Source organism: Ambystoma mexicanum, chromosome 4p, assembly GCF_040938575.1.
Source record: "Ambystoma mexicanum isolate Mex_15411 chromosome 4p, UKY_AmexF1_1, whole genome shotgun sequence".
Lineage (NCBI taxonomy): Eukaryota > Metazoa > Chordata > Amphibia > Caudata > Ambystomatidae > Ambystoma > Ambystoma mexicanum.
In genome coordinates this window covers 1,207,114,988-1,207,138,919 of record NC_090927.1, presented here as the reverse complement: position 1 = coordinate 1,207,138,919, position 23,932 = coordinate 1,207,114,988, and the positions used below count along the sequence as shown (strand labels likewise).

Genomic DNA, 23,932 nt, shown 5'->3' with positions numbered 1-23,932 from the left:
CTGTTTGCTCTTTGCCACCATTTATCAGATCTAGCATTAAAACGTGGTCTATCATTGCTTGCAGGGACAAAAACTCCAGTACATTGACTATTTACCCTTACAGTCATCTTGGAGTCCCCTGCGGAAAGTAGGTTAGTTGCATGATCTCCGGCCACAGAGCGTCTGCGGCCAATTGTTTGAAAAGTAGTGATAAATGTTATCAAATTAAAAAAAATCTTTCTTAGCTACATCACACAATTGAATAACCCACAGTTAAGATGTAATGCTATTTTTATAATGAGGTGATCATGAGAGAAATGGCCAACAAAGTTGCACAGAAATCTTTTTGCAAGGCTCTTCTGGCTTCTTTTCTATAATTGTGCCACTTGGTTAATTTGATAGTTCATCGTTGGCATTCTGATATTAGTGCGTATGTAAGGCCATGTCTAGCAATCCACAACACTGCTGACTTTCCTACTAATCCATTGGCACATCTGGATGACACTCTGTATATGCATAGGCTTATATGCTCTATTTCAGCTTGTTGAAAGCATGTGAAGGTGGAACCAGAATTTTGAATTGTACCTCGTATCCTGTATGAAGAACTTTTCTGATTGAAGTGAATTATTAGCTGATTTATCAAGATGAATGTTTTATGTTTTCTGATACTGATAAATATCTTAGCCTTTAGAGCCTTTAATTATGTAGTTATTTATTTATATAAAGGGAGGAACAATTCTCTTTTGATCTAAAAAAAAAGTGCAATAGATCGGAAATCAGATTTAACGGGAAGAAGTGAGCTTCTTACATTGGGGTGAGCTTGAGTGACATTCTGACCAGGTATTGAAGGGAAGTAAGACTATTTGTCATGAATTAAAGGATTCTAGTGCTCATCCTTGAATAGATAGCAACAATACTTTTTCACATGCCACTTGACCATACACATGGATCTATAATGTGTCTTACTACTGGATCTGTCCCCATCTTCTTCATGATATTGGCTCTGGCTTTCCTATGGATGGATGTCTTTCCTTTGCCAGCCTTCACTTAGCCATCAATCCCCTTGTCACATTTACTTCATCAGACATTTACTTTGTCTACATTCACTTCTCCGGACATTTACTTTGTCATTGCAAGGGGATACCCATTCCTTTCTACCCCATATTCTTCTCAACTGCTACCCCTTGACCCCAAACCTAACCTTACCCTATCCCTAACCACATCCATTATGCTCTTCACAATGTGAAGATGCAGATACAGTAAATTCATGGCAAAGTAAATGTCTGACGAAATGAATGTATGACACAGCAAGTGTATGTGGCAAAGTAAAGGTGGATACCTTTCCCACGGCAGCAGTTCCTTTGAATTGGGGGGACCTCTGCAGTGATTTGAGATTAGTTACCAGATCCAATGGCCCTAAACCCTGTTCTGGTCATTATTCACAGATGGGTGTCTCTGGTTTTTCAAATGTTTTTCCTCCTGATCAGCTTAGAAGAAACCTGCTATAATTTGCCTATTTTCCCCTACCATGGGCCTTCTCGGCTACACTAATATGGTTGCCTGTTGATGGCTACTGGTAAATGCAGATAATATATAAATCTGATTATGCCACTATATATGTGGAGTCTCAGCATTTAGCTGGTTACCTATGGATTGGGGTGGGAGCTGCTACCTGGGGTATGTGTTACCTGCCATTAGACACTTTCACAGACTACCATTACCTCCAAGAGATAAGAGAGACTATGGTTGCAAAGTTGCTTGAAGGCCTGGGCTATTTAATACGTATAATAGACATCAAGTGGAACTATTATACATTTTGCTAATTGTTCTTGCTACTGAAGGAAGTGCCTTTTCACTGTCACTGTCACTTGCTCACGCGTACATGTCACTGACATGTATGCATGAGCAAGTTGCTCTGAGTACTAGGCTACTGCAAAATCGAATGTCCTTAGATAATATCCTTGCCTTATAGAGTCCTTAAACGGAGGAGTGTGTGCAGTAATTCAATCAGAATCCTGTATGCGTATCCCAAATTATGAAGGTACCCTTATAGAAATGGTCTCTTTGGTCCTGGCTAACCAATACTATTGGCTCACTAGGTGTGTCTATAACCCAAGAGGTCCTGAGGATTTTTGCTATCCTGTTGGGAATCGATTCCATATATTTACTAATCAGGATGTGTTTAGAGGAATCTGTTCATGAACACAACTGACAAGATGCATGAGAATTAACCTAGTTTCCTGGAATGTATTATTCCAGGTATTCAAAGTGTTTAAGGATGTGGGGTTACTGGTAATTATTTCAAAGGTGATAGATCTGTGGAAGAAAAATGCACATACATGCAAATTAATGTCTAAGAGAATGTTGATGGGAAATGTAATTGAAAGTAATTGAATCTAAATGGAAGTTGGAGAAGTGTACTGATTCAAGAAAGACTGCAATCTTTATAAGTACTAGGCCTCTTGTTGTTTAGAGAGAACTTCAGCTTGAATGATATGTTTGCTGTCATGATGGAGACATGAGCTTACAACTAATTATGTGTTTACTGATATACTTTTTATTCTGCTGGCTTAACAAGTTATTTAAGAGATATACTTACTCTGCAAAATGGTATACCCATGTTTCACGAACAAAAGACAATTCTAATTAATGTTGATAGAGAACGTCAGTCTTAATTGTATTAAAGGGTGGTTATCTCTTAAACACTTGGGATGTGGCATTTGGAGGCTTGGCTTGCGTTTCTCCACATAGACGACCACTATGCTAATTAAGAAGACTGAAATCTTCCTTATTAAAGTCATAGGAACTACCACTTGTTGTATTGAAGGACTCGGGAGGATTGTAAAATGTACTGAAATCCTTTCACGTGCCTGACCAGAAACCTACGGAAACGAGACCCCTTAACTCTTACACTAAAGATGCTTCACTGCGTTTCACTGAGCATCTCAAAACAATATAAAGTCGCTGCTCTACATACAAATGCATAGCTGACATAGTTCCCACATATCTTCAGTAGTGAACACCTTTCTACTGACCACTCATACCGAGACCAACTAACACCTCCTGACCACTCCTTAATTAAGAAATGTCAATATTGAAAACAGATGATTCTCTTATCAATCCCTTGCCATTTGGAGGAGCCACCCTCACAATTATTACCTGCCTCTACTACTTAATCTCTTCAGTTTCATGAAAACGCACTTCTATCCGAACCACACTGTTTAACGAGAACTCATTCTAGCCCCGTTCACCTGTTGCTCTGAGACAGCGATCAGTGGCTAATACAAGCTTGAAATCATTGACCTCTCCAAGAGATCAAGGAACGTGCAAATCCCTCACCCCATAGCATCGTTGTGTCAGGCCCGTTGCACGTGCAAATCCCTCACCCCATAGCATCGTTGTGTCAGGCCCGTTGCACGTGCAAATCCCTCACCCCATAGCATCGTTGTGTCAGGCCCGTTGCTTTCTCTCTCGGCTCATGCAAGAGTGCTCGTGAAATGTGGTTTTGTGACACTTGAATGCACCTGGAGTCAATTAAATGCGTAATGCAAGCACAAAATAAATATGGGCTCCTGCAAGGGACTTTATTTGTTGTATGGTACAGAAAAATCAGTGGAGCAGCAGTACAAGACAACTTCCTTTTATGTTGAGTATTTTCAAAGGAACATGTATCCTAAACAGATTGTGCTACAACACAAAGCACTAAATGGCAATGAATTAAAGTATTATTTTCAATTAACCAGTAGGGCAAAACATACCTTACCACTTGAGCACAGTGAATTAAATATTTCAAAACAGACATCTAGTTAAACAAATTAGACGATTTGTGGAGATTCTTCAGGAAAAAAGAGGGAATGAGGCAAAAGGTATGATAGTAAGTGAAATTAACTTCAATACATATTTTTTTCAATCAATTGCAAAGTTTTCGTACTACTTACTGTCAGCCGCACAGTGCATGTGGTCCGTTAAGCTCCTACACATCAGAAGGGAAGCAAATGGTTCCTTGTGGGGATGTTAGCTCTACCATGGGAACCTAGGGCAATTTATTAGCCAGACTCACTCAAGTTTGCAATACTGGCAAGAATCATTTTCAAAGATTGTCAATGTTTTGGCCTTACATGGAGTTTAGTCAAAAGGACAAAACCACCTTCATCAGGACTCCATATATTTTAAGTTGTTCTTGAAGAAATTGCCTCAGACAAATATGATCTGGCTGGCTCATCCTGTCTATATTTTTCAAGGTATCTGTAGGATTTCAAATAAGCCAAAACACCCTAAGTAGCGTAGTGGCAATTGCTTACTGGCATGGTTCTTAAATTTAATTTTGTGTGTAGGTTTAGTTGGAAAACCACCCTAGTGCCATCTTCGGATATGTGTGCAAAGTCAGGCATAGCAGACATGTAATCTATGCTCTGTAATTGAGATAAAGATGACAGTATTTATGAAAGATGGATCACTTGCGCCGATCATGCTAGAAATCATGTGTGTGTCCTGCTGCCGGCTGTTGGGTTCTTGGGGGACAATGCTCTAATGTCCCGTATTGTAAGGTAAGAAGTGTTGGTAAGAACCACGTCTGCTATGGCGCTGGACCTTTAGTATTGTGACCAGTTAGGTGGTATGTCAAAGGTGAGTAAATGATATGTCCTGTCACTTCATTTTATTCTTTAGGGTGCTGCTTTATTGGCATATAATTGCCCAGATCTGTTAGCACATATAGTGCCTGATCGCATATAGAGTGATGACACGTGTTTCGATCACAAGGTCTTTGTCAAGCCAGTCAAGAATTATGCTTAGTCTTTAATCTTGATGGATGGTTCCAAATTAATTGGATGCTGTATAGCAAACTGGTAGGCCTGCGAAGCCTCCGGAGACAAGATCATCGGGCACGGCCATAAGTGACTTGTCCAAGATGGACTATGCTTAATTAATTCAGTGTCTAATGAATTGAGTTGTAACCGGTGGCCCTCCAGATGCTATAGTGTACAACTCCCATTAGCCATATCCTGTATAGTCAAAGATGAGGGATCATGGGATTCATGAGACAAAATACCTGGCTTACTGTGGGTTTGCCACCACTGATCTAGTGGCTCAGCTAATAGAGGATTGGAAAGGGTTTATCTACCCTGCCACTTCGAAGACAGTTACCAGGGACCTACCCCTGGCTGCATAATTATTGCTTGTTGAGAAAAGCATTATATATGTCTGAAGCAGTTTTTATAGCCTTACACATGTCGTGCCCATTTGTGCATTTAAGGGGCTGTTTTGTTCCGCTCTTTGGGATTCACTATTTTGCCCAAGAACTTTGTATCCTTCCGCCTCAGACCTGAAGATACTCCTTTTCTTCTGCACAGTACTGCAAGGAGTGCCTTGGTTCATATGCAAACTCTTGTAACTTTCAATCGACGTGTACGGTTGTCTGAGCAGGTGTTGTCTGTAGCAGAAGACGTCCTGTTCACGTCCCATCTGCATGCGTCGTGATCCTTCCTACGCTAGATGCTTGAGCGGACACAGAACCCGAAGGTGTTATAATCATTATCTGACCTTTGATGACAAGTACACAATGCACAGCTTACTAAGTGCTTATAAAATGCCCTGCTAAACAGGCAGAGTGGCGGAAAGAATACACACTGTTGTTCTTTGTGGAAGTGCTGGCATTTGAATGCTGCCATTATAAATGGTGCTGGCGATATGTACTATTTTTTGTTTTTTTACCCGTCCTGTACCCCCTTTACCTGTCCCCCCCTCACCATCTATACTCCCACCTGTTTGCCCCCTTTATACACCCCACCAACATTTGTTTACCAGCAGCGATTTCGCCTAGTATGTCAAATTCACTTGCTGGCATGTCTAGTTTGTTCACTATGTTCACAGAGCAGTTACCTGGCAAGGGGTCTGCAGGACCCTAGCACAAAGGCCTTGGTTTTTCCATGTATACCGAGTGAGAATGTTATAGGTGGCAGCGGATGGCTAAATTGGACTCGCACCTGGCAGCCAGCTGCAGTATCCTGGCAGTTGCAGGGATGATCATTTCGACCCATCTGAAGATAGTCCTATATTCCTCTGAGCTGCAACGCTTTTCTACTCTGCTGAGGCAAATCCCAGTCAGGCAGCCAAGACCAGGCAGGGGAGCCAGCGTGAGGACACTGTGGGTTAGTGCGCAGCACTGACCGTGCGCGTCACCTGGAAGAACTGGAAGACATTTGCAGACATTACTTGACATATCTCGCTTCTTAAAAGAAGCACGTCTCTGAAAAAAACATACCAACTCCTCACAATAACAATTGCACATTCTAAAAGCTGATTACCCGCACTAGACTAAAGAAAAAACAACACAGCAACTTGCCGAGATGGTACCGTTGAAAGGTTATTCGCCTCTTTGCAAGGCATACCCCAATCTAGACAGAAGTATGGTGGCCTTCTTAGCTCTGATTCTTGCTGAGTAGAATACTCTGTGTAAATCCAATTAAGAAGTTTCCCAATGGAAGGAGACATTTTGCAAATTGAGAACATTTTCAAAGTGTGACATTCCCATCGCCATACGGTTAAATTACTAATACATTTGTTGTTTTTTTTCACAGCCCTTATCCATTTTGTTCCTTGACACATCTATACTGTTCCTAAGCACTTGCCAAATGGGGGCTCGGAAATAAAATACTCTCTTAAAGAAAGGTGCTTGTTATGAAAATATCATAGTTTTTAACTATTCAATTTACAATGAACACCTTATTTGTGGTAGTTTATTGTGTCAGAGATCTAGAGGTAATATATACATGTTTTGAGCCAAAAGGGTGTTTTATACCCCAGTATTCCCCTGGTTGTTATCGTCCCACATTATGATATCAGGTAAATTGATTTTCGGTAGCTTATCAGTTTCGAATTTGTAGGATTCTGTTTCTCTTACCCTTTTTCCCATTAAAATTTCAAAAATGCTCTCTAAGTGAAATATTTTTCAGTTTTATTAGATTTTAATGGAGTTCAGAGCTTAAAATAAGTCTTGGCTGAACACATAAACACTTGCCAAAGAACTGTTGCATGTTTTTACTGGAAACACAGTTAAGAATTGTATATAGACCGAGTTGCTAACTATATTCTCCTGTAAAATTGAAAAATAGTTTCAAAATTTTCTAGACTCCATTTATAGTGTAGAATATATCATTGTCCTCTATCTTGATTTATGAGGGGATCAATATGTGGCCTGTCATCAAGTTCCTGGATTTTCACTAGTATTGGCAGGGCACAAAGCCTACTGGTTTCAGTGGTGATTCACGTTATACCACTTTCATCAGGGCTATCTAAGACTAGCACATGATTGAATGCTACTACTTGCAGCATTTCTGTTTGCTGTTGACATAAGGCCCCACCTGAGATGGAGAGAGCTGGGCAAGGGGGGAAGGGGGGACACAGATACATGCGTTTTAAAATTAAGGTATTGAAAGCTGTAAGCATGTGCTTCCCAATTAGCTGAAGTGAGGCCACCTGGTGGTCTCCGAGGAGAGCAACAAGGACAGAGGACAAGGACGATCAAACTACACTCTCTGATTGGCTCACGGATGAAGGCAAACGATGAATGGGTTCCAGCACTGTATTACACATTCACAACCCCTATTCTCTAGGCAGAACTCATGGCACATTTAATATTTGATACACGTATAAGAACATTGTGCAGGCCTCATAACATCCCAAAACATGTTCACATTTCTATATTTCTTTTGAAGAATGTGGTACCACAGCAGAGCTTTTGCCTTTTAAAGGGGGTGTTTATTGCTTTCAATGACTTTTTTCCCCCTGAAAACAGCACACAGAAACCAGGTATTTAAATAATATATGTCATCTTTATTATTCTGAGAAATCTGTGAAAATATAGAATAAGATACATATATATTTAGTCTGGCACAACCTGAATCAGTCTTTTTTTTTTTTCTTTTTACAATTCATGGAAAATAGCAGGAATATGTGGTCACAGAATACATGGTAAGATGGCGCAGCAGTGCTTCTGGGCGATTCTGTAACATGAGGCAAAGGCTGAGGATGTTCTTTGTCTGCATCGCCCCCATTTCTTGAAGCAAACAGCACATACTTTATTAGGTCAATAGTAGAATAAGGAGGGATGGATGATTTACATAACAATCATGACAAATATTCAATCATTATAAAATGCTTCCTCTGGAAAGGAGCCCTGCTAGGGTCTATGATATTAGTTCAGTATATCAATATGCGTCATGAAATGTGAAAGAGACCGTATATGCTCTCGCTATATACTTCATAGTCAATAAGGTGAAGTAAAATGGCGTTTGGATGTTGTGAACCAGAAAGCAAAATACTGACCATAAAAGTAGGAGACAAATTGAAGGAAAAATAGGGCATATGGTGAACATCAAACAGGCAATACGTTTCAGAGGGACGTGCAGTCGAGACTGCTAGGCCAAGGAATAAAGATATAGTGATGTCTGCGCGCGGAGAGGGTATGTACATAGAATGGGCGTGAGGCAATCCTTGCATATTTTACAGGGTACATGCTTGACTAGGTGCCAATGTATATCAACATGCACTGCACTCTCTTAGCAACCAAGTTAAAGCACGTATTTGCTAATCAAGGAGCAAAGTAGGCCCTTCTCTGAATAAATGATGGGGTGTTTCGTTTACCTACTTCAAAAAGCGTTGCATGTGCTTGTTACATTGGAAACCTGTTAATCAGGAAGTCTTGCTAAACAAAATGGAAAATACCTCCTGCACAAGACGGCTCGCGCTGTAACTCCACTTTGATAACTGCCTTCACGCATAAGAAAAGCAAGGAGGGGAACTCTGTGAGAAGTGACGTGTGGTCCTTTGTCTGTTACTAAAAGAGGGGGTTATTAGCATGAATGACGTTTCAGATCCACCTATCAACTTCTTGCTTGGAGGAAACTGCAGGGTGATAATACTGGAGTTGACTGCATAGAACCACACAAAGTCATCCCTTTGAACATGCGCGGTATAAATGACATGGCATATATCATATCTATATGCCGCTTGAACATTTGACACAAAACAATAGAATACATACATGTACCACATAAGAAAATATTTGTGTAGATATGTTGATATTGGCATTCATTCAACACACCAATTGAAAAGATTCACGAATTTTCAAAGTGACAAGTAATTACCCAGTCAGTTCTGTAGAACTGTAGCTTTGTTTTTTTTTTGTTATAGCCAGGACTGTTGTTATAAGTATGATGAGTTTGGTTCTTGTGGATCATTGCTTTGTCACAGTATTCAGATTTTTGATTAATTGCTTGTCACCTTGCGAACTGATGAATCTGTTCAGTTGATGCATTGATTATAAGCTGCTATGTACATATCCACATAAAAACGTTCTTTTGTGGTGCGTGTATTCTATTGTTTTGTCTGACATTTTCAAGCAGCACATGGATACAAGTGGGAAGCCATTTCTCTAAACTCTCTGCATGGTGACTGCGCGGTTGCATATAGCTTGTTCCTTTGGCTACAATGATTTATTGTGGGGGTCAATTCCCCAAACTTTGTAGAGGGCAGACAACAACACTCTTTATCATTTCAATGGGTAACTTTAGAAGGGAAATGTTTCAGACAATTAGGGCCAGATTCACAAAGAGTTTTTCAATGGGAAAATCTCAATGGAAAACACTTTTTGAATCAGGCCCAAGTATCTCAATCAAATTTGCGCCTATTTTTTAATCCTATCAGTGAATGTTTCTTTAGTATATTCAAATATTGGCAATAACTTCCTTAAAACAAACCAAACCTTCTGGTGTTCAGTGATTCATTCACAGATAAAGATTGGAAGCAAAAAGACGTTATCAGCTTAACAGTGAGCAAAGCAGGAAATCCAAAAACAGTAACTCTTATTGTGCATATGAGGGTGGCATCAATTAGATGTGTGTAGAATTTAGCCATTGTATCAAGACCAACCAGGGAAATTGAATTGTTAAAAAAAGTCCTCTCCAAAAAAACGTGTGATGATGGATAACCCATAATAATATTTTTCTTAGAATTCAGAATACCCACATAAAGACCATCAAGTATAAACATTCTGAATAGTTGAAGTCATATGTGTCTTACTGTAAATAACAAATCAGTTTCAAGATCCACAAATAATAGCTATTTTCCCAAAAAGGGACTTGTGGAGTGTTTCCTGGGAGATTTAAAGTATGGAATAACAGATTATATTTAGTTTCTATGAATCAATTACTTTTAATCAAAATCCAACTCTTACTTTGAATATATATTAACATCATTTTTATTAACATTAATTGTTTCATTTAATTGGTGCACTTTTACAGAAAACACTTTTTTTTACAATAATCTGTTTTATATAAAGAAATATTTATCATAGCAAATGTTACAATAAAATTGGAGTAACTCTCAATTTACTTGCAAAGTAAATGTTGACCTAAAACCCACACAATTAACTTTGGGTAAATATGATTCACCCAGTCCTACTACTGAGGTTGCAAAGACAAATGTGACTGGTAAAGAGCTGTACAGTTGCATCCTCAAAATGAGGGTACACTAATGCAGGGACCCCTGTTTGCCTGGATTGTAAAACTTAAAGCTAGCTTTATAACAGCAAGTGGAACGTGTAATCAGGAAATGAAATACTGTACGCTGACAAAAAAAACATACTGGAACTGGAAATTACAGCTTTCTTTTTTTGGCAAAATCTGTACACCATGAGTAATCAAATTTAACATTTGTATTCACTTGTTTTGGCATTTAACAGTACTGTGTTAACACATCTAATAATATTTCAATGACTAGTTTGACTAAAATCCAAATCCTGTTCCTTCGGGATTTCCCTGTTTTAGCCGGCTCTTTTCCATCGGATTAGGGAGAACAGTGCATGGATTACATAGGAGAGTGTAGCAAGGTATGCAAAAACCTAAAAGAAAGAGAACAAGGCCATTATTATTGATATTATTATTGAAAGTTTACAAAAAGTGGCAATTTTGAGAATCTTGATTTGCACAGAAAAAACGCCTGGCATATGCAACGCGCAGTACAAGTCCTTCCTGTTAGGAACCTCAGAGGTTTTACTGTGCATGCAGTTATGATTAACGAATATGCTTTGTTGAAGTAAGAATTTTGCGACAGCCTCACTTCTTAGAGTACGATTTGTTATTTTTCATCCATGCCTCTATTGTTAAAAAGTGGTTAGTAAATAGTTGACCACTGCAATTGGATGGTAACTATGGGATGCCATCTCTGCAGCAAACTGCAGCAATACACATATTCCAAATGTCACCATATAAAGGATTCTAAAACAGTGGCTGCCATTCTTGATCAACCTTAATACCAAGTGCAGAATCCACATCCATACCCGGGAGACATCAATGCCCTGAGTCTTCCGCCCATGGTTAATGTTCTTCTATCACCAACTCACGTCTAAGTTGCCTTCATTTCGAAATCATCAAAATGACCGGTACCAGTTGATTACAGCTTGCTGTTATATGTTCTCAAGGAGCCTCTGCAACTTAGTTTTCAGAATCTTACCCCAACCTCTCTTTTTCAACTCCCCATCCTTAGGTGAATTATTTGTACTTATCATTCATGATTTGTGCTCTGATCACCAAAATGGAAGATCTTTTAGCTTTCTCAGTAGTTGTCAGTAGCAATAATGTTTTATTCAATACTAAATGAAGACTAAACGTCTAGAAAACAATTATTTATTTAGTATTCGGTTAGTAATCCATGGGTATTCATTATTTTGCCTACTCTTCATAGACTAGTTTTAACAAGAAAGAAAAATATGGAATACTAAAAAAGATTAACAGTATTCTTGAAATACTATAAAAAGATAAGCAAAATAATAAAATGTAGTATTCAACTTTGGTAAGGGCCAGCCCAAACCATTTTGTGTCTACCTTTTCTCTGTGTACTACCCATCTTCTTTTAAGTCTAATTTCTTCCCCAATATTTACTAATTCTGTTTTTACCCTGCCCCCTTAATCTCACCGTTAGTTCTATGAAATTGAATTTTATTTCCCTAATTAATCATCTTTTATGTAACTTTGGTGTGAAAGCCTGTCAGCAAAATAATTAGGTGACATGAATACAGAGTATGGGTAGAATGTTTAGTAGGTGATCTTGTAAAGCCATTGGATTATATAGCATTAAGCACCCGTTCCAAGGGCTAGAACGGGTGGTAATGGTCCGACGGCCCGAGATAAAGGCCCACGCGAAGCAAGGTCAGTTAACGAGGGCCCAGGACATTACCACTCGTTACAGCTCTTGGAATGGGTGCTTAACTAATTAGCACCAATCCCATGGGCTGGGACAGGGCTAATTTAAAGTATCTTCATTCCTTGAATGGGTTGCCTGCAGCATCCCGTTCAGGGAACAAAAAGACTGGTCAAAGATGGTCACCATGGAATGGGAAGGCATCTTTGAAATACTGTCCCAAATGTGTTCAAGTGTGCACGCCCAATTACACTGAAGGTGGTTTGAGGAAATGTTCCCCAAGAAATTGTTTTAAAAATGTGTCAAAGAGTTGTACTTTATCCATAAATGTTTGGGTACATTAAATAAGATTTACAAGTGTTGGTGTAGGGCAGGGTTGTCCAACATACGGCCCGCGGGCCACAATGCGGCCCTCCAAGCCATTTTTTGTGGCCCGCGAGGCCGTATGTTGAACAACTGTTGAGTAAAAAAGAAAAAAAAAGTAAAAAAAAAATGTGCCTGTGCGTAAAAGTCTAACTTCCTCTGGTGACCCCATGGGGTCAACAGAGGTAGTTACAGTCCTCAGCCACGACGTGTTAATTTGTTTATTTATGCAATGTTTGTCGGATATCCGACAAACATTGCAGAAATAAATAAATTTGTCAACCCGGCTGGCACATCAAAACGCTGGGCGCTTCTGCCAGCTGCGACCAGGGAGGCTGCAAAAGGAGCACCAGCGTACTGGCGCCTGCAGAAAAGGGAAATGGAATCTCATAAGGCCAGAGGGGGTGAGGAAACCATGGCAGCCTGGAGGGCCCGCGCAGATGATTGACTTTACCCAACCCCCCCCCCACACCTCTGCGTACCACGCCTGAAACGCTCCGGAGCCTTCCTAAAATCAATGTGGGCTTCATTTGGAAGCAGGAACACACGGGGCCACAACACATTGGGAGATAAGTGGCCACAGGCAGAAACTGCAAAGAATTGATGCCGCCAGGAGCATTGTGTATTGGAACAGCAGAGGGAAAGCAGGCGTGACCCCTCGACATGGCAGGTTGTAAATTATACGACAACCACATTTTAAAGTGCATAGCCATCTGAAAAGAAGAAAGGGGAATACCGTGTGTACACAGCAAGCTGAAACCTCACTGGAACACCAGTTGCACGGCGGGCATACCCCATCGAGTTCTCTGGCACCTGAGCCAGCACAAAGGGTGACTGAAAGACCCTACCCTTTTGGACATACTACGGTTGAGCAGTAAACTACACTTAACTATGGCAGATGGGGGAAAAATGTATAAACACACGCATGCGGAACAAACGCCATTTTCTGTATCAGCTCAGGCACAATTGGAAGCAGGACAACACAGAGCTGAAAACATTGGGCGCAGGTTGGTGCACAGTTCATAACAGAGATCTGAATAAGAATAACAATGTGACCAACACATTTTTTGAACAAAACGCGGAGGAAGAATGCTGCCCCGACTCAAAGCACAAGCGGCGGGGAAAAGGAACACCAAAGGCTAGCGCACAATATGTTACCCTAGTAGTGCCCCAATAATACACTGCAACTTGCAAATGGGCCTCAGTGGACCACCTGCCAATGTTTCTGTAAGTTTCTTAAGAAAGTTACACATATTTTATTCAGAACCACATGGGGGGTGGGGTGGGAGCTTGACATATCGCAGATGGGAGCCCCAGTCCCTTTGCCAATTCAGTCCTACACCTTGCTGTGATGTATGATATGATAGGTTATTTATAACGTGCTTAATACCCATGCAGCAGTGATCCCAATCATAAAAGTAAAACAGGCAAGCCCAACAGGTATAACTTATTTTCACTCTTTTGGTAGCGCAGTCTGAGGGCAGCCTATACCCTTCAGGGGAGGTGTGAGCTGATACAGTTGCAACACAAAAAACAATAGTACTATGTTCACAAAATACCTTAGTTCATGTCTTTCGGATCTCATCAGAGCCAGGCTTTTCAGCATCAGACCAGGAGCATGGGTGCCTCTGCGCTGGGCTGGGGTCAAGTCGGAGAACAGCAGCCATGGGCCCCAATGAATGGGCCCCAATGATGCAGTTCTGTTTGGCAGTGTTGCTGATTTGCGGGTAAAAAACGCTGGGAACAGTAGGCCATGCCAAGTGGATGGCACTGGAAGACTCAGTGACCTCTGGGCCCGGACAAGGGAATACTTGCCTTTGGCGCTGTGCAGGCTCGGCTAACACAACACGGCATATGGTTGCGGCAAAGATGTCAAAGCTTCAGCATTGTCATTGAGCAGAACTCTGAGATTCAGGGGTGGTGGAGCGTCGAGGTCCAGGATGATTATGATGGTGTCAATGGGCCCAGCGCTGAGCAGCTCCGCTCAGGAGGGCCATGGGCCTGTGTGGGGCCGATAGGCCAGTGGGCAGACTGCAACAGGCCTGCTTGAACCATCCTGCGATTTATACAACTCTCGGGCCGAGCAGGGCCTGATGGGAGAAAGGAACTGCTACAATCTGCTCTTCTGCTGGGCTCTGCCTGCCGGAGCTTCCCCCTGCACACGGGACAGGCAGCTCTGCAGACGCTCAGAGCTTCCGGGGGGTGGGGGCCGGGGCTGGGTAAGGGCCTGCCTTCTCACCCTCGCTTAGCGGGGCTTCCAGAACTGGCCCAACCCCTGCCCTCTTGCATGCAACTCATACTTAACTGGCAGGGGAGAATCTGATCTCAAGGGCAGATCTCCCAGGGTGAGGTTTACCCATTGCACATCGGATTTGCTGACCCCTGCTATGTCCCCAAATGCGGGATACACGACTGCATTATTTCTGGTAGTGGGGGACTGCGTTCCTGCTCTCCCCCCGATTTATTGGTGAAAGAAAAGGTAAAGTGTGCACTAGGCCTGCTAGGTTTCATACTTTAAGATTGTGCTCACATTGCGTTTCTTCAATTAGGTTCACCTTTGGGTGATCGCTTTTCCACATTTTATCTTTTGAATAGAATTATGCTTCTTTCATCACCACAGAAGTAATGTATATTACAGAGATAAGCTGCCATATGTATTGGGCACACTGTACATGCTCAGGCAGCATCAATCATGCTTTGTACAGGACAATGCTGGCCAAAATTGGGAACAGCCAGCATAGACAAGTTGCTACAGAGGCATATTTTGGGTACAACCAGCATGACAATGTGTTACATCAGTGACAGTGCTGTCTTACACTGTGGACACATTGATCATTAAAATGTGTTGTGTTGTAAAATGTTCTTTTCTGCTGTTGGTGATATGGAATTTTCATGTTCCCCTTTAGGACTGATTGTAAACTTATGGCTTTTTGGTCACCTTTTCTGCTGTAAAATGCACCATTTCAACCCCATATTTGAAACAAAATTCTTGTGGGGGGAAACCCCCCAAACCCTCCCTAGATCCTTGTAGCTCCCTCGCTACGCTCGGTCGCCCCCACCATTTCAGAAAATTATTAACACACAGACACTGATAGAAATCACAAGCAACTAACCGTTGATCACTACCCATGACACCAATAGCTATCTTTGGGACTGTCAAAGGTCACTCAATATCGCTTTTTAATATACTGCTTTATGTGAGGTTGTTGACTTTTGGCTCGCCGGCCCACTGGGTGACAAAAAGTTAATACTTCGGCCCCACATTCAAAAAGGTTGGACAAGCCTGGTGTAGGGGAACACACAAAATATTCCAATAGATCAGATGTCAGATCGCATTGCTCCCGGTTTGTTTGCGCAACTCATTTCCCCAGTTCTGGCTCATGTGGCTATCTCTGCCTCCATTCGGTGCATATGGCTACAACTTTCTCCATTATACCCCATGTTCCTCACTGCCCAGTTCAGCCTAATGTGGCACTTGCTGCACGCCTCTGCCCTGTGCTGCCCTCACTGACACAGTTCTGCCTGTGCCAAGTTCTGACCCAATGTCTCTCCAAGTACCCAGTTCAGACCCCGTCTCATTCTCAGTGCCCATGTTCTGCCCCAATGTGTACTTGAGGCCCTATGTTCCTCTGAAATGGAACAGGGAGGCGGAACTCACTAGCTAAACTCCAGGAGGCATTTGGAGAGACCAGCAGAGGAGCTCCAAAAAGCCTGGAGTTATTGCTCTAGGTGCTGTAACTGAACCAGAGGAGGAGCTGCAACTTTGCACAAACTCTGTTGGCTTTACTGTTCAGGCCTTTGTCATTTGGCCTCATTATCCAAGAATAACCGAAGCACCATGGGATTCACACACAGTCTTCGAGGTGAAATTCACCCCCATCCAACACCCGGCTGAAAGCAGGGTTTCCTTTAAAATGCCTTTGTTCTTCCAAGCTCTTCGTAAGGGGGCTCTCATCAATCTAAATTAATGGGACGTATTGCATTATGTTTGAAATGTGGCGACGGTATGCAAAGCATGACCCAACTCTTGAACTTGGATGTTGAGAGAATGATTGAAGGAGGCAATGCCGCATCCTTCATAGACTCAGTGTCCGGTTCACAACAACATTAATACGAGTGAGTTTCTGGGTTACTCATGGAGATGGTAATTTGATTTGCAAAGCAATTGCTATGGGTAATGTGTAACTCTGACATATCCTTAGTAAATCAGCTGTAACATATAGTAACTTGAATTAAATTGCCCTCAGCAGGAATAACCAAAGGGAAACTCAGAATTACTCCTAATATCTTTTTTTTTAAACATTTTTTTTTATTGTTTAATCAAAATAAGATTTTCACAATATATCTGTCACATTGCATTTAATGTCCTTGTCTTGACATCCGAATATTCGTTCGTATCATCTGGGCTTGTCGTTTTGCTTCGGCCATAGACAACTTGTTGAATCGTTATTGACTTTGAATAAGTCATTCACAATGAACTCTAATATTTTTGCTGTGATTATTTGCCAGCTCGTTCTGTCACCCCCAATAAGCCTACACCACCAGGTTTGCTCTTCCATCAGTAAGTCACTCTGTAATTCGAGCGCAAAATAACTTTTTCTTATTGCACATGTCGCCGGGCAGCTCGTCAGGAGATGACGAATGGTTTCTTGCGTTGGAGTCATGGTGTTTTGGCAAAAACGACAATTTGCTGTTGCAGTTAGACCTCTTATATGCAAGATTTCATTAGTTGGCAAGAGATTTAACCGCGCTCTTAGGACTAGATTTTGTGCCTGTTTGTTCGGAAATCTCTTTAAGAAGCTTTGTAACTCATTTAATTTCCTTGTGTTACCTGGCAGATGGGAGGTGAGCCTTAAAGTGGCGGCTGTTTCAGTCGTCTTCGCCCAGTCTGCTTCCTTCAGTATGCGCACAATTCTGAAAGTATTGAAGATGAGATCATCTTCATTGGCAGCAATGGTGTGCAGGAGCTGGATGTTTTCTTTTTGCCATGTTGTGAGCAATTCAGAGTTGCCTGTGTCCATCTCACGTTTTATCATGTTGTAAAGCTCATTACCGTCTACCATTCTGCATTTTCTGTAGAGCAATAAAGCGTTGCAGTTGACCGTGCATTGCATAGACTGTAGGCTCAACTCACGTCTTATCGCCACACCTGAAGTTGAACTCGGCAGATTCAGCACTGCTTTCCAAAAGGACGCTTCCAATTTGGGCCAGTTGTATTTAGGGATGGTCGGCATGGCCTCGGCGCCGTATGTCATCGCAGGCACCACCTTCATTTTGTAAAAATTAATGGTTGGTTGTAAGGAAAATTTTCCAAACTTGCGATCGATTGTTTTGGCTTGTGCAGCTAGTTTCTTGATCTTAGTGAACAACGTGGCTTGCATGTAGAGTTCGCCTTTTGTACTGTCAAGATGTACTCCCAGGTCCTTGAAAGACTGCACAGTCTCAATTTTTGAGCCTCCAAGGTACCATTTAAAGTTTTCAGGCTTCTTTTTCTTGCTCTGTAATATTAGTACCTTTGTTTTGCACTTGTTAATTTCCAGGAAGTTTTTTGTCTTGTAGACCATTGAGTTGACGTTGGAGGCCTATTGGTGTTTGGTCGAATAGGGTGAGATCATCCGCGTAAAGAAGTCGTTCTGTTATCGTATTTCCGATTTTTGGAGGAAAAGCGTGCGTAGTAGTTGTGTGCACTTGTAAGTCGCCTATGTAGGCTAGGAACAAGGCTGATGCTAAAGGGCATCCCTGCTTGACTCCTCGGGTAGTTGGAATTTTGTTGGACAGCTCACCATCACGGCTTAGACAAACTCTCATTGAAGTGTTATGATGCAAGGCTTGGATAGGTGCTAGTATGTCTTCAGGACAATTCCACCCTCTCAATTTCTTCCAGAGGTGGGATTTTTCAATGCGGTCAAACGCTTGCGTGAAGTCAATAAATACGACAAATAGCCGTTGGTTGAGTTGCAATGCTCTGCTTTTTAAAATGCTGAACGCTAAGATGTTACCCGCTGTTCCAGCATTTTTTTTAAAGCCTGATTGCAGCTGATCATTGCACTTGGCTGATGCCGCCGAGGTTTGAAATTTCTTTAACAGAAGTGATCCGAAGACTTTGCCAATGCAGTCGAGCAAAGCTATAGGGCTGAAGTTTGCACGGTCCTTTATGTCTCCTTTTTTATAGATGGGAATTATGGTCGCTGTGGTCCATGATTGAGGCACCAAACTTGACACTGCACAGCATTGAAAGATTTCGCTGATGAAATTAGCCCATTCGATGGGATGAGCTTTAAGCTCGAAGTTGGTGATCCCGTCCGGGCCGGGCGCTCGTGAGTTTTTAATCTTTTTGATGACTTATAAGATTTCTTCTTTGTCTGCTAAGTTGATCCACTTTACTGGGTGGAGCTGGTCCTCCCCTACATATGTTGTTATGACAGATTTAAACACTTCTGCAAAGTGTGCTTCCCAGGTGGATTGTGAGATGTTGCTAGTTATTGTGTTTTCCACTGAGTGTTCAGCTGTTTTTAGTAAGGACCAGAAATCTCTTGCAGTGTTTGTTATTAGTGCTTTGGTGATGTTTTCTGCATCTAGCTGGTAGAGGTTGTGTCGATGTGAACGCACCCAGGTTTTGTACTCAGACTTTAGGTTTCTTTGTGTCACAAGGCCGTCAGCAATTGGCTGGATTTTGTTTGCAATCCTCATAGCTCTTCTAAACGCTCGTCTTCTGGCCACTAAATCGCTGTTATATGAGTGTTTTTTAGTTGCACTAGTGGTTTTCGTACCTGTTCTTGTATGCGTATATGCCATTAACAAAGGCTGTTAATCGACTACTGTAGTTTCTGTTGGCTGTGCTTTGCCTTTGTATCTTTGTGTTAGCTCTTTGATTGCAGCTGTGCTTAGTTTGAGTCGAGTGCCTCTGGCGTTGTTCTCAGTGTCCAAGGCTACTCGAATGGTTTTAACAGGTTGAATTGACCAGCTGGCCTCCAAAAGATTGTGGTCACTGGCTAAAGTACGGCGTACATTGAAGAAGGTGGTAATGCTTAGCAGTGGTTTGGAGACAAAGATGTAATCGATTGTTCCACTCGAATCCGCACGTTCCCAAGTGGGTATTCTATTAGGTTGATGGAACGCGATGTCGAGGTTGTGCAATTCACGTGAATGCATCAGGTCTAGCCAGGCTTTGCCTCGCTGTTCTGCTGCTGAAGACTGTTTTTTGTGTCCAGAGCTTTTTTGAGGGTTGCAAACTACATTTAAGTCTCCGCATATCAATAGGGAGGACGCTAACAGATTAGTCAGTGCGTCGTCAATTACCTGTTCACACATTGTGATGAATCTGTTTTCCCCAATTCCAGCAGGGTTCCAGTATGCGTTGATGATAACTATGGTGTAATCTGTTTGTTTGGCATTGGTCATCGGTTTCCATGTGACAGTTACTGCCAAGAGGGATGAATTTGCAATCAAGGTAGTGTCAATGGAGAGGCAGCAACCTGTGCGGCAGGTGATTAAAAGACCAGACGTTGGCCGTCCTAAAAGGCCCTTTTCTGTTGGTGCCAAAATTATTTGGTATCCCTCTATGGTCGGGGGGCTTGTTAACCAAGTCTCTTGTAGACATATGATATCATATTTGCCTAGATTGATTTCACCTGAAATTGTTAGGTGCGAATGCCCTCTTGTATTCCATGAACATAATTTCACTTCGTTGTACAGGTGTTCTTTTTGGAATGTTGCTGTAGGGATGAGATCACAGTTGTCGGATTGCTATTTTTTCCGATGTGTTGCAAGAGCCTTTGGTAACCAAGCCCAGATCCCTTGTTTATTTTCCCTGAGAGGGCTATTGCACCTTTCCGTGGGGTTATTTTGCACTGTTTGTGAAATGCCTCTTTTTGTTTCACAGACTTTGTTCGTTGAATTTGATTCCCTGTCTGAGCATTGTTCACTTTTGCGAGTTGGCTTCTTGTGTTTTTCGATCTTCAAAATGTTGGCGTTGTTCAATCGTTGGTCCTCTGAGTTGTTGTCAGGTTTTGGGACTTTTCGTTGATCTTTTGCAGCATACTTCCTATCGTGGCTTTGAGCGAGATTGTTTCGCTCGTTTCTGTCATGCGTATTTGTATGCAAAATGTGGGAGTCATGAGTCCTCCTTGTTCTTTGAGCTTTGCTGGTACTGCATCCATGGCTGCTTACTGTTTCAATGTTGAAACCAAGCCTGTAAATTTCATTCTCGCTATCATGAATTTGCCTATATATGGTTGAGGAAGCAATTTACGCCTGTCATGCCATGGTTCCACGATAAGAAGGTCGTCTGATTTTATGTACCTCAATTTATGGATCTGCTGTAATATCGCCAGCACTGTTCTTCTATTTAGCGTGAGTTCCTCCTTATTGCTGTTTCTTTGTGCCATTTGTACTGTCCACTTTGCCTCTGTGCGCTTTGCACTTTGTCTTTTGTAGGTGTCTGTTCTTGATCTGTAGTGGACTTTTTTCCCACTTAAATCCGCTTCTTCTTTAGCCCTTGTTTGAGTGTTGTGTCTACTTCCTTGTGTGCCAACTTCATGTGTGTTTTTTTTCTTTGCACTTGAGCAGTCTGCTTGGGACCCGTGAGTTTTTGTTTCCGGTGCGTTTTGTTGCTTGTCTCTTCGTCCATGTTCTTTCTTGCCCTTACTTGTAAGATGTTGAGTATCTTTGGCGCTGCAACATTGCTCGTCCGTTTCCAGCTGTTTTCCTTGACTCTGCGTAGGCACCTTCTTATTTGTTTGTTGCAGCTATTTGTATGATAGACGATTTTGTTTCTCTTCAAGTGTCTCGAAATCTCGTTCAAACTACCTCTTGTTATTGTTTTCTTTATCTGCTGATGTAATCTCACTATCTGAGAACGATGCTGTCCTCTTGTGAGTTGAGCTAAATACAGACGCAGAGTCATGCACTACGTCATTGTCCGAATAAACACTGATGTTCATTAGGTTCGCATCTTGTAGAAAGTCTGCTGTTGATTTAGGTGAAACCAGTGTAGGCTGTTTAGTGTCAAAGTGAGTAATTTTAGTGGTTTTGGTGTTGGAGGTTCTGCTGTTAAATATGGTACTGGTTTGTCGAGCTTGCGTTTGTTTGTTACTCGGTTTTGTTCTCTGATCAAGGTTCTCAGGAGGCACGTTGTTCGCACATGGCAGAGGTCCTTTGTTCTTTGCATTGGCTTTGTCAAAGATAAAGTACGCTGCTTCAGGGGCCTCGCGACTAGCCTTAGTAGTTGTGGTTGTTTTATCCACGACGAGTACCACCGTAGAGGTGTCCTCTTTGGCGACTATGATGCCTGTAGATTGTGCTTCAATTCCTGAGTTCTTCGCATTTTGGTTCATAGTGGATTTTGTAGTAAGGTTCGTAGTTAATTCAAAGATGGCGGTTGTTTGTGAACCTGAGTTGCTAGTAGCTGCGCTGGTGGCTAATTTACAGACGTCCTGATTTTGCGGATAATTTTGTGATGATTCTTTCAATTAGGCTGTTCGCCAAATTATCCAGTTTGTTATCATGTGCATTGTGCTCATTTTTTGCTGCAATAAATGCTTCAAGGTATATGACTTTCGTCAGGATCGTGGCTATCATAGTTTGTTGATCTTTTGTGGTCTCGTTAAGCGTTTCATAAAGTTTGCAGAAACGATTTAAGGCAATCGTGATGGCAGACATAACACTCAACAGGTCTGTTTTTTTTTTATGGAGTTTCCGAAATAGTCGGCCCAGAGTATGACGCATGGCCTTCTCCTGCGGCCCGATGAAGGTCACTGGATCTTCGTGTTGGCGTTTGACAGAAGTTGATTGCACTGTTTGGCGTATAAGTGCGATTAAGGCCAGATTGCTGGATGGAATTTCTCTTTTTATCTAGTGTTTTCGCTTGTTCTTTATCTCTGTCCTCTCGGGGAGCATCGGTCAAGGGTTTAATGAAGTTAGATGGTTTCAGAGAACTTCGTTCCACTTTACGCCACTGTGTTGGGGACGGCAGGTCACTATGTAAAACTTCCTGAGTACAAGATTTTTCCTTATGTTGTTTGTCATATGGTAGCGAAGGTTTATCTTGCTGTGAGGAGCTCAGTTCTTCGGTGCTGTCAGTCAGCCGGCTTTCCTCTAACACTGGGTCTGGGATGATTGCATCTTCCGCTGAGTCTGGCCGCCCCTCTTTAAAGCTTTCCTTGTTGAGGACGGTGGTGGTTTTGTTGTTTTCCACTGAGTTTAGTGCGCTCTCTCTTTGCAGCGGGCAAGGGCTAATTTCCTCAGTGGTTACGATATCGGGTTTTTCAGCAGAGGAAGAAACTGCGGGTACTTTTGCCGGAGTCGGACACAGCGCCACCAGGGGGGATTTTTGCAGAACAGCCCTCGAGCTCTGCATGGCAGATCTTTCGTCGTCTATTTTACGGTATTTGGAGCATGATAAATTTTCCTTGACAGCGGAGGGCATTTCATCGTCAGAGATTTCTCTGAAAACTTTGTTTTTTGTTGTTAGATGTGTTTTGAAGAAGTCATTTAAGATCCGCATTGTGGTTGGTTTGGTTTGTGCTGCATGACTTGATGCAGCTGTCCACCTGACATTTTTTCTTGTTTGTGAGGCTGATAATTTTTGGCCGCAGTTTTTGTTTTGGCAGAGGCCATGTTTTTTCTTGTTGGATTTTCTCGCTCTTGTTGCCTGCCCACTGTTCTGTCTCGGTCTCTTTTTGGGGTTAGGCATTGCAGAGCCCTCTAAAGGTATTAGATCTGTCCCTGGTAGAGTGGGTACAATGCAATTGTTTAGCTCTTCTAGACTTTCCGCTGCGGCGTGGATCTGTGCCGTTATACTTTGCACTGAGGATTGCTCCGCCCCCTTCGTTCCAGGAGCTAACTTCTCTCCGGTGCACTCACTCAATATCTTCTTGGTGAGTCAGCCCCATCATTTTATTTTTGATTTTTCTTCACCAGGTTGGTCCAGCTTTGAAGGGCTGAAAACATTATTTTTTCTAATGATATGTTATGTTTTCGTGTTGTGCATTATTAATTGAGCATGATAGATGTGTTTAATCTCTTTTGTATAATGGTTAATGTTTTTGTAGGATGCAGGCGGATTCACTTAATGTTTTAATTATATTTTTTCTGTCACCATTGTCTCATTTTTCAACTTTTCAAAAATACTTCTCTGGTTAGTATAGAATTAGGGAGATGTTGTTTTGTTTCGCATACTTGTTTTTTTTAATAACTTTATTTCATCGTTATGGCTACATAAAATGTCATACATCAATGAAGTGTAAATTGGGAGAGAAAAAGGCAATGTCCATTGAAAGAAAAAACTGGTAAAATAACTAACAAGCTAGTGAGGAAGGATAGCCCAGGGGCAACACGTTTGTCTTGGAAGCAAGACAAAACAGCTCAACACAGGTTTGAATCCTGATCCTGC

At 41.9% G+C, this 23,932-nt stretch overlaps 1 protein-coding gene and 1 non-coding gene across 2 annotated transcripts in view; one reads left to right on the top strand and one right to left on the bottom strand.

Moving 5' to 3' along the window:
* Positions 1-9,150: 9,150 nt before the first annotated feature.
* MAL (mal, T cell differentiation protein) overlaps positions 9,151-23,932 on the bottom strand; it is a 217,004-nt gene continuing 202,222 nt past the window's right edge. The window contains exon 4 of the mRNA XM_069606859.1: positions 9,151-10,879. Within this exon, the coding sequence (XP_069462960.1) occupies positions 10,802-10,879 (78 nt within the window). The 3' untranslated portion in view covers positions 9,151-10,801. The remainder of the gene's footprint in view (positions 10,880-23,932) is intronic.
* LOC138459997 (U1 spliceosomal RNA) lies at positions 14,837-14,998 on the top strand. The gene has a single exon (XR_011262767.1). It is a non-coding gene; the product is annotated as a U1 spliceosomal RNA (small nuclear RNA).